This window comes from Geotrypetes seraphini, chromosome 5, assembly GCF_902459505.1.
Source record: "Geotrypetes seraphini chromosome 5, aGeoSer1.1, whole genome shotgun sequence".
Taxonomy (NCBI): Eukaryota; Metazoa; Chordata; class Amphibia; order Gymnophiona; family Dermophiidae; genus Geotrypetes; species Geotrypetes seraphini.
The window spans coordinates 16,894,462-16,911,682 of record NC_047088.1 but is presented as its reverse complement, the minus strand read 5'-3'; the positions used below and the strand labels follow the sequence as shown (position 1 = coordinate 16,911,682).

At 43.0% G+C, this 17,221-nt stretch overlaps 2 protein-coding genes across 3 annotated transcripts in view; both read right to left on the bottom strand.

Annotated features, from left to right (window-relative positions):
- ATP7A (ATPase copper transporting alpha) overlaps nucleotides 1–605 on the bottom strand; it is a 172,861-nt gene extending 172,256 nt beyond the window's left edge. The window contains exon 1 of one of the 2 annotated variants that reach the window (XM_033945019.1): nucleotides 463–605. In XM_033945019.1, the coding sequence (XP_033800910.1) occupies nucleotides 463–498 (36 nt within the window). In that variant the 5' untranslated portion in view covers nucleotides 499–605. The remainder of the gene's footprint in view (nucleotides 1–462) is intronic. The other variant, XM_033945021.1, reaches the window with a different exon arrangement.
- Nucleotides 606–9,114: 8,509 nt separating this feature from the next.
- Nucleotides 9,115–17,151, bottom strand: LOC117361645 (cytochrome c oxidase subunit 7B, mitochondrial). Its single transcript, XM_033947271.1, has 3 exons — nucleotides 16,992–17,151; nucleotides 13,201–13,325; nucleotides 9,115–9,350 (listed from the first exon to the last, which is right to left on the bottom strand). Exons 1-3 carry the CDS (start codon nucleotides 17,026–17,028, stop codon nucleotides 9,273–9,275), a joined length of 240 nt encoding a protein of 79 aa, XP_033803162.1. The 5' UTR covers nucleotides 17,029–17,151; the 3' UTR covers nucleotides 9,115–9,272.
- Between the last annotated feature and the right edge of the window lie 70 nt (nucleotides 17,152–17,221).

Here is a 17,221-nt window from a genome sequence, read left to right as displayed (position 1 = left end):
AATACTGCCCTCCAACCCAGCCAGTCGATTAACCCTTCCCCTTAACTGTATCCATGACATCCTGTTTCGATTGTAAGCTCTTTGGAGCAGGGACTGTCTTCTTTGTGACTGTACAGTGTTGTGTGCATCTGGTAGCGCTATAGAAATAATTCATAGTAGTAGTGTGAAGAGTTTCAGTCTTTGGGAAGCAGAGCAAAGACTGTGATGTCATAATGCCTCATTCCACCAATAACAGCCAACCTTATCAGTGATGTCACAATGGCTTGATTGCCCTGTACTCCCCTCTGCCCTCCCTGATTAACCCTTCCCCTTAACTGTATTAATGACATCCTGTTTGTTTGCCTTGGCTGTTTCGATTGTAAGCTCTTTGGAGCAGGGACTGTCTTCTTTGTGACTGTACAGTGTTTTGTGCGTCTGGTAGCGCTATAGAAATCATTCATAGTAGTAGTGTGTGTGTCTTACCTCAGCACAGACGGTTGCTGCTGGCATACTGGTCATTTCTGGAAGGACAACTTAAGCCAAATCTCAGCCGCGTCTCCTCCTCTCTCTCTTTTCCTTTGTACAGTCAGAACCGTCCAACCCACAGCAACGCAGGAACAGCTGGTGCCCTTGATAAACAAACCGGACGGCAACCAGAAACAATAAGAAACGTTCCCCGCTAAGGTGGGGGGGGGGGACACTTTAAAGGAGAACACCACTGACGGGAAGAAGTTTAATTGCCAAAATAAAGACCGGGTTGAAGAGAAAAAGGACCCGATGACTGGCAAGAAGGCAATATAAAGCAGGAGGAGAAAGGAAGTCCTCTCCGCGAAATGGGAGCGTCCCCACCTAAGACTGTCTCTGCTGCAGGAAGCAAGGTGACAGCCACCCCCAAAAAGTGCTAAACAAGTGCCATTCTGCAAGGGAGCAGTTCTGTTTTCCTTCTAGGTCTCCAATATTTTGCAAGCATGTTTCTGTGCAGGGATTTGTAGCAATCCTGTTTTTGTGGGGTGTGGTTTGTTTGTTTTTTAAACTAACTGATATATTGTTTTTAGGTCCCTGGTGTCATATTTACAGTGCTGCCTTTTCATGGATAACATAGTTGCACTTTGAGCCTTGGGAGTTAGTGCTGTTCTGTTGCTCCAGTGTTGTGTTGCATTCAGACTAGAGGTCTGCATGGGAACGGGGATTGCAGGGGTCCCGCGGGAATCCCCCCCCCCCCCCCGTAACCCACGGGACTCCCACGGGGATGGAAGGCTTTGGAAGCAGGGTTCGTCTATATAATATAATGGACACGTCAGCCTTAGTAAAAGAGGGGGTTTATAAGTTAATTACCTGAACAGAAAACAAAAAACGGGTTCCACCAAAGAGATTCCACAAGGAAAACAGCAGCACAAACACAAAAGAAACTGTGGAATTGATGATCCTGTCAGAAGTAATTGCTGCTTTTTATGGGGACGGGCGGGGATGGAGGTAATTCCTTGCGGGGATGGGTGGGGACAGAGAGGATCCGGGTGGGGACAGAGAGGATCCGGGTGGGGACGGGCGGGATTTCTGTCCCCACGCAACTCTCTAATTCAGACTTTTCAAATTTCCTACTTCAAGTTAGTGGTTGTTTCTCCTGTATTGGAGGCTCTCTATGTTTCACAGAAGTGAGGTAGTTTGCTGCTGCTTAGTATCTGTATATGTAGCAATCTGGCTCATTCAGTTTTTCCAGCATGAAGTGTATTGGTATTTTAGGGAAGAGGCGCAGAATGGTAAAAGTCATTTCTGTAGCAAAGTCACAGGATTCTGTACCGTAGCTGTTGCTTTCATTAGTTTCAAAACTCTGAACTCCTCTCCTGCAGAACAGCTCTTCAGTTTTTCCTTGTGCAAGCAAACTCAGAAGGTGCTTCCTGGGCAGAGTCCCAGGCTGTTTTGCCTGATGACATTTGTAGAGCAACTACTTGACTATTCTCCATACTTTACAAGGTTCTAGAGTGGATATGACGGCTTGAGAGGATGCCACTTTTAGGTCATTGGTACTGCAGGCAGGTTTATCTGTCCCTCCCTAGACATCTGGCTCAGCTATGATACAGAATCCTATGTCTTTGCTACAAAATGGAAGATTATGTTCTTACCTTGCTAATCTTCATTCTGTTATAAAACATAGGATTCTATAAGGCCTGCCCTGTGCAGTCCTTTGATTTGTCTGATTTCTGCCTCAAACATTGACGGTGTCTGTCTCGGGACCTCTTCTCCTGTTTCTAAGATTTAGCAGAGACAAAACAGAAACGTGTGGGCTCATATTCCCTTTTTCCTTTGGGGGGGGGGGGGATTATGGCTTCTACTAGTGCTGCCCAATTCACAATTTGAATTGATTCACCGATTTAAATCGATTCAATTTTTTTAAAAAATCTGCCTCCCGATTCAGTGGCTGACCCTTCCCCCATGCCTTCCTAAAGCAGGATCTGCAGCGCTGCCTCTTGTTGGCCATCTGCTGCTGCTCCTGCTTGAGGGGGGAGGGTCGGTCAGAAAAGCCTCCCCCAGATTGCCCGCTCTTACCGCTTTAGGCTAATAGGGCAGCTTGCAGGCTCGCTGGTGTTATAGCGATCCCTGCAGTTGCCCGTGGTCCTCAGCGGCCCATTCTCTCTGCCACGATCCTGCCCATGCCGTCAGAGAAGGGCAGGACATAGCAGAAAGAACATGCCGCTGAGGACCACGGGCAGCTGCAGGGTTCGCTATAACACCAGCGAGCCTGGATGGATAATGGTACTCATTCTGTATTGTTGTCCACCGTTGCATTTCTGTGAGTTGGTAACTCTTTTTCGAAAATCCAATAAAATATATTTGCAAAAAAACAAACACACCAGCGAGCCTGCAAGCTGCCCTATTAGCATAAAGGAGGTAAGAGCGAGAAGGTGCAGGCTGCGGGGGGAGCAGGCGTTCGTTCGTGGCAGGGGGGGGGGAGGAGAAAATGTGCCTTCGTGGCGGGGTGGAGCAGGCCTTCAGGGCAGGGAGGCAGGCCTGTGCAGAGGGAGGAGCAGGCAGAGTTCCTTTGGCGGTGGGGAGGCAGGCCTGTGCAGAGGGAGGAGGAGGAAGGAGTGAGAGGGGAGGGGAGATGCCAGACCTGGGGGGAAGAGAGAGACCAAAAGAGGGGGAGGAAAGCAGAGGAGAGGTGCCGAACTAACGGAGAGAGAAATGCAAGACCATAAGGGGAAGGGTACAAGAGGGACGGATACTGCTCCAAAGTAGGTGGGCAAGGATGGCAGGAGCAATAGTAGGAGAAAGCCTGTACCTGGGGAAGGGGATACAGAAGGTAAGGAAGAGAGAAAGAAGAAGCTGGATATGGGGAGACATAAGATGCTGGGCATGGAGGGAGCATAGGAGCAGGGACAAAGAAGAGAGATGCTGGATGAAAGGGTAGATGAGAAAAGGAGATATGGTGGATCTGTGTATGGTGGGATCCATCGCTGCAGCTGCGGGGGGATGGAAATGAAAAAAAGGAAAGATGCCAGACCTCCGGGGGAGGAAAGGGGAAACAGAAGGGGAGAACAGAGATGGAAGATGGATGGTTAGCACGGAGAAAGAAGGAGAGCCTGATCAGAAGACAACCAGACCAACATGGGACCAACAAGATTTGAAAAATGACCAGACAACAAAAGGTAGGAAAAATAATTTTATTTTCTGTTTTGTGATTACAATATGTCAGATTTGAAATGTGTATCCTTCCAGAGCTGGTGTTGGACCGCAAACGTGAGCTAGGATTTAATAGAGAGAGGAAAAGTATTTTTTGTTTGTTTATTTTGTTTACACCACAGGACCAGTGTGGGTAGGAGAGGGCAAAGAGGCTATAAAATAAACCCACCAGGATGTTTGGAAAAAACCACCCACTTAGGCAGAAAAATCGATTCAATAAGCTGAATCGAATCGAAATTTTTTTCCTGAATCGGGCAGCACTAGCTTCTACTAGTTGCACTTAGCAAGTTGGTTTCTAGCTACTCATGTGCTTAATTTGTTCAGTACTGTTGTTAATCATTTTTCTTTTCTCATAAGTTACAGAACAGACCATAATATAGTTTGTCGCTGGGGAAGTTCCCCATGCCTCTCCTTCTCTTTTCTTCTGTTTCAGTGGAGTTCAATTGCTTTGGAACCTACTGAAGAGAGAACTGTTAACTGCAGAAGGGGAGGCGTTCAAGAGGGGAGAGTGTGGCACAGTGGTAGAGAATGAAACGGGGACAAATTTTTCCCCATCCCCGCGGGAACTCATTTTCCCATCCCGTCCTCGTGAGTTCTTTTTCTGGCCCGTTTCTGCAAGCTCTGTCTTCATCTGCACAAGCCTCAAACACTTTAAAATTATAAGTGTTTGAGGCTTTTATGGTTAAGGCAGAGCTTACAGGAATGCAGGGTCAGGGACAGTGACAAAACTTGCAGGAATGGGAAAACTGAGTTCCAACAGGGAAAAACTTTGTCCTCATGTCATTCTCTATAGTGGTTAGAACTACAGTCTTAGCACCGTAAGACTGCGGGTTCAAACCCATGCTGCTCCTTGTGACCCTGGGCAAATCACTCAATCCCCCCCATTGCCAGGTACATTAGATTGTGAGCCAACCATGACATGGAGAAATGTTTGAGTACCTGAATAAATTAATGTAAACAATTCTGAGCTCCCCAGGGAGAACAATATAGAAAATTGAATAAATAAATAACCCCATTATGCAGATTCACAACTAATGGGAAGCAACAGCTATGGTACAGAATCATATATCTTATAACAGAAAGATTAGCAAGGGAAGAACCTAGTCTTCCATTTTATTAACATAAGCCTGATATGGTCACATTTCAACCAAGGGATAATGAAACTTATTGTCACTGAAGCCTCATGTGGCTTGAGTTTGTTCTTCATCAAGTGTTTACTATTTGAACATGTCTGTTAAATAATGAGCTAAATTTGCAATACGTAAACAATTTTTCAGATCGCAGTGAGAATGAAAACATCAGACCCAGAAGACCTGTCACAGGCTTTAAAAATAGAAAAAGCTGTTATGTAATTTGTTCCCTACTATTAAAGGCAAATAATGTGCTGCACATAAATATTCAAGAAATATATCTATCTGACCAATGTATCTACTCATTTCATTTCTTTAGGGCTTCAGACATGCCAAACGTTGTTCGTTGATACTTTTCACGAAACAACCAAGACCTTTTTATATGGTTGGCTATGGCTGTGGCTTCTTCATTTGCCCATATAATTTCTCATACATTCATGAATATCATTTAAATAATTTTTTATAATTTTTTTAATTTTATAGAAAGTGCTTTGAGTGCTTCGCAATAAATATTTATAAAAGTAACTTAGCTTAGCTTAGTGCATTCTCCTTAGTTGGATCGGGTCGGGGCTTGTCACATCGACATGTTTCGCCTTAACGGCTTTTTCAAGATATCAACCCCCTATTGTTCATTTTAACAGACCATCCCGATATCTGCTGCTTTTGATCTATCTTGGATAGATCAAAAGCAGCAGATATCGGGATGGTCTGTTAAAATGAACAATAGGGGGTTGATATCTTGAAAAAGCCGTTAAGGCGAAACATGTCGATGTGACAAGCCCCGACCCGATCCAACTAAGGAGAATGCACTAAGCTAAGCTAAGTTACTTTTATAAATATTTATTGCGAAGCACTCAAAGCACTTTCTATAAAAGTAAAAAAATTATAAAAAATTATTTAAATGATATTCATGAATGTATGAGAAATTATATGGGCAAATGAAGAAGCCACAGCCATAGCCAACCATATAAAAAGGTCTTGGTTGTTTCGTGAAAAGTATCAACGAACAACGTTTGGCATGTCTGAAGCCCTAAAGAAATGAAATGAGTAGATACATTGGTCAGATAGATATATTTCTTTGATACTAGACTAATGTGAACGAGATGACTTAAATTGGCACATAAATATTCAAACAGCTTATGGAGGAAAAGACCCTGCGTTGTACTATGTAATGTGTTATGGGCTTAAAAAAAACCCAAACCTAAATAAATATGTTAACTAACTAGTCTTGTTTTGCAATATCTACCATGTCAATGCAGTGTCCTCAGTTGGGATCTCTAGCATGAAATCTCCAAGTCCATTAGCAACAGCCCCTAGGCCAGAGGTGTCAAAGTCCCTCCTTGAGGGCTGCAATCCAGTCGGGTTTTCAGGATTTCCTTAATGAATATGCATGAGATCTATTAGCATACAATGAAAGCAGTGCATGCAAATTCATTGGGGAAATCCTGAAAACCCAGCTGGATTGCAGCCCTCACGGAGGGACTTTGACACCCCGGCCCTAGGCGTTCCAACACTCCAGGCAGCATTGATGTGCACTGAAGAGAAATGAAATACAGTACTGTAATTTCTGCTAGAACTCATAAGATAGTTGTGCGCCTGAAGCAAATAGGGCTCCTCCTTTTGGTGGGATAGAAGTCATAACACCAAGGAGTTCAAAAATTGATGCGTGCCTTTGACACGGGGACTCTGGGTGATGACAACAGACAAGACAGCTGGAAAGCTATAGGAATCAAATATTTATTTCATGTACTTAATGAAGAGGGAAAATGTAAGCCTGTCTCTTAGTTGAAGAGTATTCCCTTTCTAAATGAGACTTTTTGTGCACATTCAGCTTTAAACTTTATACAGCTAAATTAGACTCCGCTTCATGAGTCACTTTCAACTGCTTATACCAGGGGTCTGCAACCTTTAAGACATAAAGAGCCACTTGGACCTGTTTTCGAAAAGAAAAAAAACAACTTGGAGCCGCAAAACCATTATAAAACAAATCTAACACTGCATATATTGTTTCTTATCTTAATGCTATATACAGGATCACTAAATTGAAAATAAAATCATTTTTCCTACCTTTGCTGTTTGGTGATTTCATGAGTCTCTGGTTGCACTTTCTTCTTCTGACTGTGCATCCAATCTTTCTTCCTCCAGACCTCATTCTCTCCCCCAACTTTTTCTTTCTGTCTCCCTGTCAGCCCCCATTCTTTCTTTCTCCGTGCCCTCCCCCAAGCCACTCGGTTTGCTGCCACCGCCATCGGGGAATAGCCCCCAAGCCACCGCCGTCCCAAGCTTTCCCTGCAGAAGCGTCACGCTGACCAGCATTCCGCTCCCTGACGTCAATTCTGACGTAGGAGAGGAAGTTCCGGGCCAACAAGGCATTTCTCCTCATTCCATCCAGCCTGAGCCCCATCTCTCCTTGATCCAGCATTTCCCTTCTGTGTTTGACAGAATTATCATTCCACCTATTTTCCAGCATCACCCTTCTTTGTGTCCATCTCACTATATCTTCCTTTCTTTCAGCCTCCTGTATGTTTCCTCTCCTCCAGACCTCATTCTCTCCCCCAACTTTTTCTTTCTGTCTCCCTGTTCTCCCTGGCCCACGGGGATGCCCCCCTGACCCACGGGACTCCCACGGGGATGAAAACAGCCTACCTAAATTCTGGCGATGCAGGCATGCAGCTTACAAGTCCGGCGTCGCAGCAGGAAATAGCCATGCTGAGCAGTGAGCTCAGCACGTACACAGATGAAAGCCTTGCTTGCTGATTGGTCCGGCGGCACGGCGGGGCGGGGCCGCCGGACCAATCAGCAAGCAAGGCTTTCATCTGTGTACGTGCTGAGCTCACTGCTCAGCATGGCTATTTCCCGCCGCGACCGGACTTGTAAGCTGCATGTCTGCGTGACACACTACTGGAGCCGCAGCAAAGGTGGAAAAGAGCCGCATGCGGCTCTGGAGCCGCGGGTTGCCGACCCCCGGCTTATACCATCACAGCTGAAGATTTCCTTAAAATTTCACCATAAACAGCTCCAGGAACCCACCTCAATAGGTCCATCATCTCAGCCTTGGGTATTGGTTCTTGATACAGAAATGGATGAAAATTTATTTTCTATTGGTCACAAAGGACTGCGTTCTCATAAGGTCAATTTTAGTTGCTAGGAAATGCAGCATAAAATATCTCTGTGATTTTATGCATCTTCAAAGAAGGCATACCTGTTGAAATTGCTATGGTACCTTGGGTGTCTAAGTGCTTTAAAAATGAGCCCCATATTGTCTTAAATCTAGTCAATCAGAAACTATTTTCATAAATGTTTTGTAATTAGCTGATTCAAGTATTCTGGCAACATATACAGACTTCTATTTCTAATATTTGTTCAGTGTGATTCCAAATGAGCCCCAGAATGGTGTTTGGGGTCTGTCACAGGCCACGGGCTTGAAGAAAAGGATCAGTTATCTTTTTAAAGTGTTCCATTTTGATTGCTTTGAAGGTATACTACAGTTCTGGATGTTTTCAGAAACACCTGAATCCATCTGGCATTCTTACATGATTACCATTTATTCTGTAGAAAAACATAAGATAAACGACTTGACTTTTTATGGAAGGTGTTGCATTTCAAGCAACTTCGGAACGTATTAACAGTTGTTTGCTGTAGGATCCTTAACAAATAAAATGAGTAAAGAGATCAGCTAGAGACAGTGGGAAGGGGTAGAAATACGGTAAAGTTTAAAATTTGCATTTTTCTTCCTGCCTGTGGAAGAAGCAACTTACTCCATTTGAGGGGGTGGGAGTTTACGGGATAAAGGACTAGGAGATTTGTTAGCTAATTACTTAGTATAGGAAGAACCATGTCACAGGTACTGCTGCCGCTTATATTGGGCTAGCCCTCCAAGATGACATCATGGTGTGGCTATACAGAGCTCACCATTCCTTCCAAGGTGTCAAACAAACCACACATCAGCAAAGCTGCTCTCAATACACCACAGGGACTGCTCCGTCTTAAAAACTCAGCCAACCCTCCAATCTATTTAATTTATTAGCTGTCTTTTTGGTGATTCATCCGATTAATATAAGCTATACAGTACAGCACATACAATTTAATTAATTAAATCTTTACATGCCAGTCGGGCTTTATGAACTATTCCCAAAGAAAACTGGGGAAAAGACAGCAGTGGGACTTGTGGATTTTGGAATATCTATCTATTCATGAAGGCATCATGACTTGCTCCCTAGTGCACTTAAAACTTGCTATTAATTCTGACCATATTAAAATTTAGAATACAGTATAATGATACACAGTTGCAGCAGGACAAGACATGAAACAATGATATCTAGACGAATTAGCAAAATTAAAGATGTTAAAATATTTATTACACTTTCATATTAACAACTATGGCATGGTGCTAAGGAAGTAATGCCTTTATCTAAACAGCATAGTCAAGTTTGATTTTAACAGACAAGACAGTGCAAAATTGCTCCAGCACCAGAAGAGATGAATTTACTGATCCTTCCATTCCTTTGGTGTAACTCTGCCAACAGGGGACAAATTCCAAGTAATTCCAGTCTGTGTTATAACCTGAAAAACAAGAAGCCAATTTAATAGTCCTCAACCATACTGATGTGGACCATAAGTTCCATCCAAACAGCCCAATTCACTCCTAGTTTGGGTTTACAGTATTGCACTGATCTTGGTTCTCTGCCTCAACATTGTAAATCATTTGTGCTTATTTCCCATTTTGAGCAGACTTACCATCTATCTCTCCAGATCCCTTGGGAGACTTCCATGCACCTATCGCTACTTTTGCATGATGAGACAACATATATTATCCAGAGAAACCAATAGCTTAGTAACTTGCATGCTGTACTCATCTATGAGGATTAATTAAGTGGATAGCTCTGAACATATTCTCATAACAAAATTAATCCAGGCTATATTACTGCTGGCCTCAAGACTCCCTGAACTGGTTGGAGGGTTCCAAAATTATACAGGATATTTATTTTTTATTGGTACTTTCTATACCACCTTTAACTGCCCTGTTGCAGATCAAAGTTTACAGTCTAAAATCCAACATAAAGGAAAGCGCTACACAAAGTATTTGATAGGAAAGCCTAGGGTCAACCACATGAAGGTCACACAATACCTACAGTCAGGTACTATCATTCCAATATCAACCTTAGCAATGCATTTAAGCTACATAATAATAAATAATAATAACAGTTTATATACCGCAAGGCCGTAAAGTTCTATGCAGTTTACAATAGTTAAAAAAACAAATTGAATAAAACTAAAAAGGTAAAAGCCAATAACTAAAAAAACCCCTAAAAAGATCTGATTATTGCATGATAAAATTCTACAAATCAGCTTCCTAAGAATCTGATCAAGATGCAAGGCTTTTTCACCTAACTGCCAGTCTCTAAAATGCTCTGCAAAAAACAACCACCAAAAACAACAACAATCAGAGCTTAGACTTCTGTTCTACCACCTTATTCTCAGGTGTTTGCCTCTAAACATGTAATTATTGTACCTCTGAAGAAAAGAAATATCCAGGGAAATCTGCAAGTGTGTGTATTCATATATATTTAACTCAATTTAAAAATCAAACATTAACTTGCTTAGAAGATTAAATATGAAAGTGACTGCTGAAAGAAAGCAGGCACAAGATTAAAAAAAATAATAATAAATGGTTTAGTTGCCACACATCTTGATTTCTAAAGGTAAACGCATATCAGCACAACATTTGTTTAGCAAGTGTAGAGAATTTTTATTTTCTCTTGTTAGAACAAAGGGCTATAAATGGGTTATAGATAGATAAAAATAATTACAAAATACTATGAACCACCTTGATGAGTCATGCAGGCTTGTCCAACCTTTATCAGGGGCCACATTTTATATTTTCTACCATTCGGAGGGCAAAAACATGCATTTTTGTATTCTGCCATATGCTTTGTCAAATAGTGGCAAAATACAATAGTTTGTTGTACCCTCACAACCAGTCTCTCATCTTATCCACATCCTTCATTCAGTCTACCTGCTCTCGCTCATGTACCCCCTCCCTAGAGAGAGAGAGGACCACACCATTGTATTTTGCCACTATTTGATAAAATGAGTTTTGGTCCTCTGAATGTTACAAAATATAAAATATGGCTCCCAGTAGAAAAAGGTTGGGCAAGCCTGGTTTAAACATTTAAAGTAATATTGCACATGGCAATGTCTGAACTGAGTTCCATGGATGAAATCACCAACATATGAGAATATATGCTTGCAGTCCTTGGCGAACACTTGCTACAGGTAAGTAAGTATCTTTACTTTTTTATATTTATACAGATTAGAATAGTAGCCCATAATCTAGTTAGTAATAAAAAAAAAATATGTATTATAAAAGAGACAGGTTTTCCTTAACCATGTTTGTGTGCTGTTAACTTGGTATTCCAGGGAACTGTTCAGTAAAACTTTGTGCATACAGGGTAAAATAAAATCCACCGAGTGAAAAAATGAAGTACTGAAATACAGCAAGATGGAACCGACAATGAAGTCAATTCACAGCAGCAGAAAATGTTAAAACAACTGAAGAATTTACTGACTCAGGGGGTTATTTAACAGTTAACAATAAAACAGGCCCTGCAACAGAGTACATACTGTGTGCTGTCAGTAAACATCTCAAATCAGTGTCACATCTACCAAACATAAAATAGTGCAACCACTGAAAAAATTTAAAGACTAGACAGTTAAGCACAAAGCATAATTTCTATACTTTTCCTTACAAGATGGCAGATAAAGGCCAAATGGCCCATCCAGTCTGCCCATCCACAACCTGCGAGGGATGTCATGACAGAGGTAGTGTACACTGTCCCTAGTTTTGTGGAACACAGACACATACTGGGCTAACATCATTGACATCCAACCTAGCCATTTAAAAGCAAAAGTGTGTACCGCGGAACGCAGTAACAGATGTGCACACAAAGAGGAATGCCCCTTTGAGCATGGAAATGGACAAAAAAGGGAAATAATCTAGGAAGATCTGCTGTGGGGAATACTCAAGGTCTTATGGACCAGCATCAAGTCCCCTTCCAGAGTAAGTAGATCTTCCCTAATAGAGACATCTAACTTCAGTGAACAGACCAGTAGATTGCACGTAGGCTACTGTTACTATTAATGAGGCTAGTGGTTTTGTCTTTTCTTTGTGGAAACAGGTAACTGCCTCCATTCGGTTCTCTACAGCTAGTCAGCCTAAGAAATGTTAATTGTGGGAGGAAATAAAAAGGACTCCTAACATCTAAAGTTGGTGGCCGGTTTAGTAAAAAGGGAGGAGATTATGTGGAAGGATATTCTATTTCCCCAAATTGAAGCTTCATTATATGGAATTCTAACATAATTGAAGAGCACTTTTCCAAAACTCACTGTATTTTTTGTCAATTTTCAGCCATGCGATTAATTTCATCCATCAACGCAAGATTAATTTATTGTAACTTATTCCTGTGCCAAAACTCATGGATTTAGCCAGTACAAAAATGGGTCAGCTGATTAATTTTGATGTATTACTGTCTTATTTGTTCCAATTGGAAGTTGAAACATTTACATTAAAAGGTCAAGAGTATTTGTCCATAGATAAAAATTCCTCCAAAAAATTAACAGAATGGGATGAAACTTAGGATGTATGTAAAATGAGTTAAAAAATAAAGTTCCCTACAAAAATGGCCCAGTGCATTTCTATGGAAGCAGGCACTCCAGGATGCAAGCTTACATACTGTAAAAGTATAGTTTATCTCTCCTTTCAAACTGCCTCTGTTCTCTACTATCCCCACCCCCTGCAACTGCCCCAACCACAAGACCTACTCCCCTTGCAAATTGCTCTAAGCCCCCCAAACTACCCAATTTACAACATATACTTTAACACTGTCACATAAAGAGCATCAATAACACAAACATGCAACCACAACCAACACACAAATAGCCCACAAGCAACACGGATATGTGTACGTGGAGAGACATTTTCGATTGGATGCCCAAGTCTGAGTTTGGATGTTTTAGAAAAGGCGTCAAGAAATCCAATAGAGAAAACATCAAATTTTTAAAACAGCAAGATGTCCATCTTTTTCTTTTGAGAATGACCTATGTAGACATGAAAAACACAGAAAAGCAAGTTCTTAGCAAACTGTTCAGCCAGCTAAGCATAGCAGAGGGGCCCTTCTAAGAAGTACTGTACTGAATTTCACATTAAAAGTCCTAGGTACAGATGTCACATTTTACTTATATTGTATGGAGAGCCCTCCAAAATCCACCCAAAATCTACACCACATTATCCCTTATGTCTGCAGGTGTCATCTTAATGTATGTACATATGATTGACACATGACTGGTAGCTGCCAACAGCGCCGGTTACAGAATCCAGGCATACCCCCTATCAATTTATGCCAATAGTACTTACATATGCCCAGATTGAAGTACAGAATACTGCCCCAGAAACAAGGATCAGGTTGCCATATTTAGCATGGAAGTCATGTTCATTTTGGTGGTGGCACTGTCTTGATGCAATCCGTTGAACACTACGAGCTAAAAATGAAAGAATTAGAACCTTTTCACAATTAAACTTTATAAAACTATGTCCATTTAGCAAGCTTCAAGACAATTTGGCAGTTTATTCTTACTTATATGATTACAATAGAATCCCAATTAACTGTTAATCAAGCAACTGGCAGAAATTGTCCCCAAAGCAGCAGCGGCACTGAGCCGCAATCCCCCCTCTCTCCAGCTCCGAAGCAAGGCAACGGTCATCAGCCGCAATACCCCCCCCTCACCAAAGCAGAATCGACAGCTGGTCAGCTGAAAACAGGCTGCTGATGGCCAGCCCTGGCAGGGCCTTTCCTCTAAGATGTCACTTCCAACGTGTCAGCAGAAAGGAAGGCACTACCGGGGCTGGCTGTAAGCAGCCTGTTTTCAGCACTGCCTCTGCTGACCGGCTGCTGCTTCGGTAAGTGAGTGGGATCCAGGCTGCCAGACCCACACAGATGGAGGGAGAGAAAGCAGACTGTTTGGGGGAGGGAGGGTCCAGCAGGATGCAGGGGAGGAGAGATGAATGGATACAGGAGCCATAAGTGGGGGGAGAAGGGAGGGCGAGAAAGTGTCAAAAAGAAGGGAAAAATAGAAGCTTGACTTACAAGTGGGGGTGGGGGGGGGGATAATAGATTAAGGTGGGAAGGGAGTGAAGTGGGAAAGGAAACAAAACTTTACAATAACTCAAGCATCCAAAAACTACAGTTATCCAGCATCCACCAAACCCCATGGGTGCCAGTAACAGTTTACTGTATTACCAATGAAGGCAAAATAGGTTTACGTCATTGTGCAAATAGGAAGTTAAAACAGTGCACAGCACACTCTGGTTGATACATGGCTGCACATTTCAACTTTAATCACCAATAAAATTAAACAGGCAATCTGTGACCAATTTGGCCTTAACTTACATGTACATCTGTGGAAAAAAAAAAGTTTATTAAAAAAAAAAAACCCCAAAAAACAACAATGTACCTGCGAGAAGCAGAAATTAACCTCAAAGATCACTAAAGGAACTGCTCGCAATCTGTTTTTACAGCTAGACAAATACCCTTTTGCAAACTTTCTTCATAGTAACATAGTAAATGATGGCAGATAAAGACCTAAACTGTCCATCCAGTCCACCCATTAGTTATATCCATTAAAAATACATGATTAAATTAACTTGTCTTTTCTTTTATATTTCTAGGTCATAGACTGTAAAGTCCACCTGGTATTGGCTTAGGTTCCAAATGCTGAAGTTTCTGTCCAAGCTCACTCCAGCCTATCCAACCATCCTGTTTGCAGGATATCTACCATAAAGTCTGGCCAGTAACATCCTCAAGTTAGTGGAGTTCCCATTGATGCCCTTCCCAACCCATCCTATACCAAATCACCACACGTAGGACACAGATCAGGCAAGTCTGTCCAGTACTGGCCTTAGCTCTTTAATTTACAACCTTCGTTTTCTAATTAGAGATCCTTTATGTTTATCCCACCCTTACATCATGGGTGCTTGTCCCATACCTAAACCAGCAGTGGTATTATAAAGATCCAGAGGATCCTGCTTTTATCCAGGTCCGAATAGCAGCTTCTATTTCGTTTGTACACCCGGGGCATTGCTGACCTTCCTAAGAAAGCAGAAACGTCCTCTGTAATGCCTGGCAGGTAGGAAGTAAAACGAGCACGAACCTCATGGATCTCCCAAGCCCGCATTTTTGTCCTACAGGAGGGGCGTCAAAGTCCCTCCTCGAGGGCCGCAATCCAGTTGGGTTTTCAGGATTTCCCCAATGAATATGCACGAGATCTATTTGCATGCACTGCTTTCATGGTATGCTAATAGATCTCATGCATATTCATTGGGGAAATCCTGAAAACCCGACTGGACTAGGCCCTCGAGGAGGGATTTTGACACCCCTGACCTAAGGGAAGAACGCATGTTAGACCGATTCAATTGTAAGTTGAAATGCTTTCTTTTCAAAGATGCCTTGAACTGCTAGTATTCTTGTTCTGAATCATTCCTTAGGGCAGGGTGCCTAAGTCCCTCCTCAAGGGCCGCAAGCCAGATGGGTTTTCAGGATTTCCCCAATGAATATGCATGCATGAGATCTATTTGCATGCACTGCTTTCATGGTATGCTAATAGATCTCATGCATATTCATTGGGGAAATCCTGAAAACCCGACTGGACTAGGCCCTCGAGGAGGGACTTTGACACCTCTGACCTAAGGGAAGAACGCATGTTAGACCGATTCAATTGTAAGTTGAAATGCTTTCTTTTCAAAGATGCCTTGAACTGCTAGTATTCTTGTTCTGAATCATTCCTTAGGGCAGGGGTGCCTAAGTCCCTCCTCAAGGGCCGCAAGCCAGATGGGTTTTCAGGATTTCCCCAATGAATATGTATGCATGAGATCTATTTGCATGCACTGCTTTCATGGTATGCTAATAGATCTCATGCATATTCATTGGGGAAATCCTGAAAACCCGACTGGACTAGGCCCTCGAGGAGGGACTTTGACACCCCTGACCTAAGGGAAGAACGCATGTTAGACCGATTCAATTGTAAGTTGAAATGCTTTCTTTTCAAAGATGCCTTGAACTGCTAGTATTCTTGTTCTGAATCATTCCTTAGGGCAGGGGTGCCTAAGTCCCTCCTCAAGGGCCGCAAGCCAGATGGGTTTTCAGGATTTCCCCAATGAATATGTATGCATGAGATCTATTTGCATGCACTGCTTTCATGGTATGCTAATAGATCTCATGCATATTCATTGGGGAAATCCTGAAAACCCGACTGGACTAGGCCCTCGAGGAGGGACTTTGACACCCCTGACCTAAGGGAAGAACGCATGTTAGACCGATTCAATTGTAAGTTGAAATGCTTTCTTTTCAAAGATGCCTTGAACTGCTAGTATTCTTGTTCTGAATCATTCCTTAGGGCAGGGGTGCCTAAGTCCCTCCTCAAGGGCCGCAAGCCAGATGGGTTTTCAGGATTTCCCCAATGAATATGTATGCATGAGATCTATTTGCATGCACTGCTTTCATGGTATGCTAATAGATCTCATGCATATTCATTGGGGAAATCCTGAAAACCCGACTGGACTAGGCCCTCGAGGAGGGACTTTGACACCCCTGACCTAAGGGAAGAACGCATGTTAGACCGATTCAATTGTAAGTTGAAATGCTTTCTTTTCAAAGATGCCTTGAACTGCTAGTATTCTTGTTCTGAATCATTCCTTAGGGCAGGGGTGCCTAAGTCCCTCCTCAAGGGCCGCAAGCCAGATGGGTTTTCAGGATTTCCCCAATGAATATGCATGCATGAGATCTATTTGCATGCACTGCTTTCATGGTATGCTAATAGATCTCATGCATATTCATTGGGGAAATCCTGAAAACCCGACTGGATTGTGGCCCTCCAGGAGGGACTTTGACACCCCTGGCTACAGTGTCACATTTTTATCCCGCCTCGGTTTGAAAATCATCGCGCGACCCTCAGACTTTGCCGGCTCCTTTGCGCGCGCGCCTCTTAAAGCTTCGGCGAGGGCGAACCGCAGGCTGCCAAACACCAACCCAACCCATCACCCCCCTCAGTAAAACTAGGAAAGGCACGGCTAAGAGGATGCCCAAAAGCTCTCCTGGCAGCCGGCACCCCCGCCTCTCGCTTATAGGCGTTCTCCCCGTTAGCTGGCCTTACCGGTGAGCGCGAGCGCCGACTTGGCCAGAGGAAACATGATAGCCGCGCAAAAGGAGCCAAGGGCAGCAACGGTATCCTTGAGAGCGCGAGAAGAACCAAAGCAAAATGGCTTCCCGTACGCATGCGCCCTAGCACTCGCGCGGCACAAGGAGGAGCTAGGGAGCGCGCCCTGTCCGCTTATAGAACGTGCAGAGGACGCAAAGAAGGCGGGGCCTGGGGAAAAAGACGGG

Coding starts and splice junctions, on each gene's coding strand:
- LOC117361645 (XM_033947271.1), bottom strand. CDS start 17,028: ATGTTTCCTCTGGCCAAGTCGGCGCTCGCGCTCACCG. Junction 13,326..16,991: donor GTCGGCGCTCGCGCTCACCG/GTAAGGCCAGCT, acceptor TTTCATTTTTAG/CTCGTAGTGTTCAACGGATT. Junction 9,351..13,200: donor GTACTTCAATCTGGGCATAT/GTAAGTACTATT, acceptor CTTGTTTTTCAG/GTTATAACACAGACTGGAAT.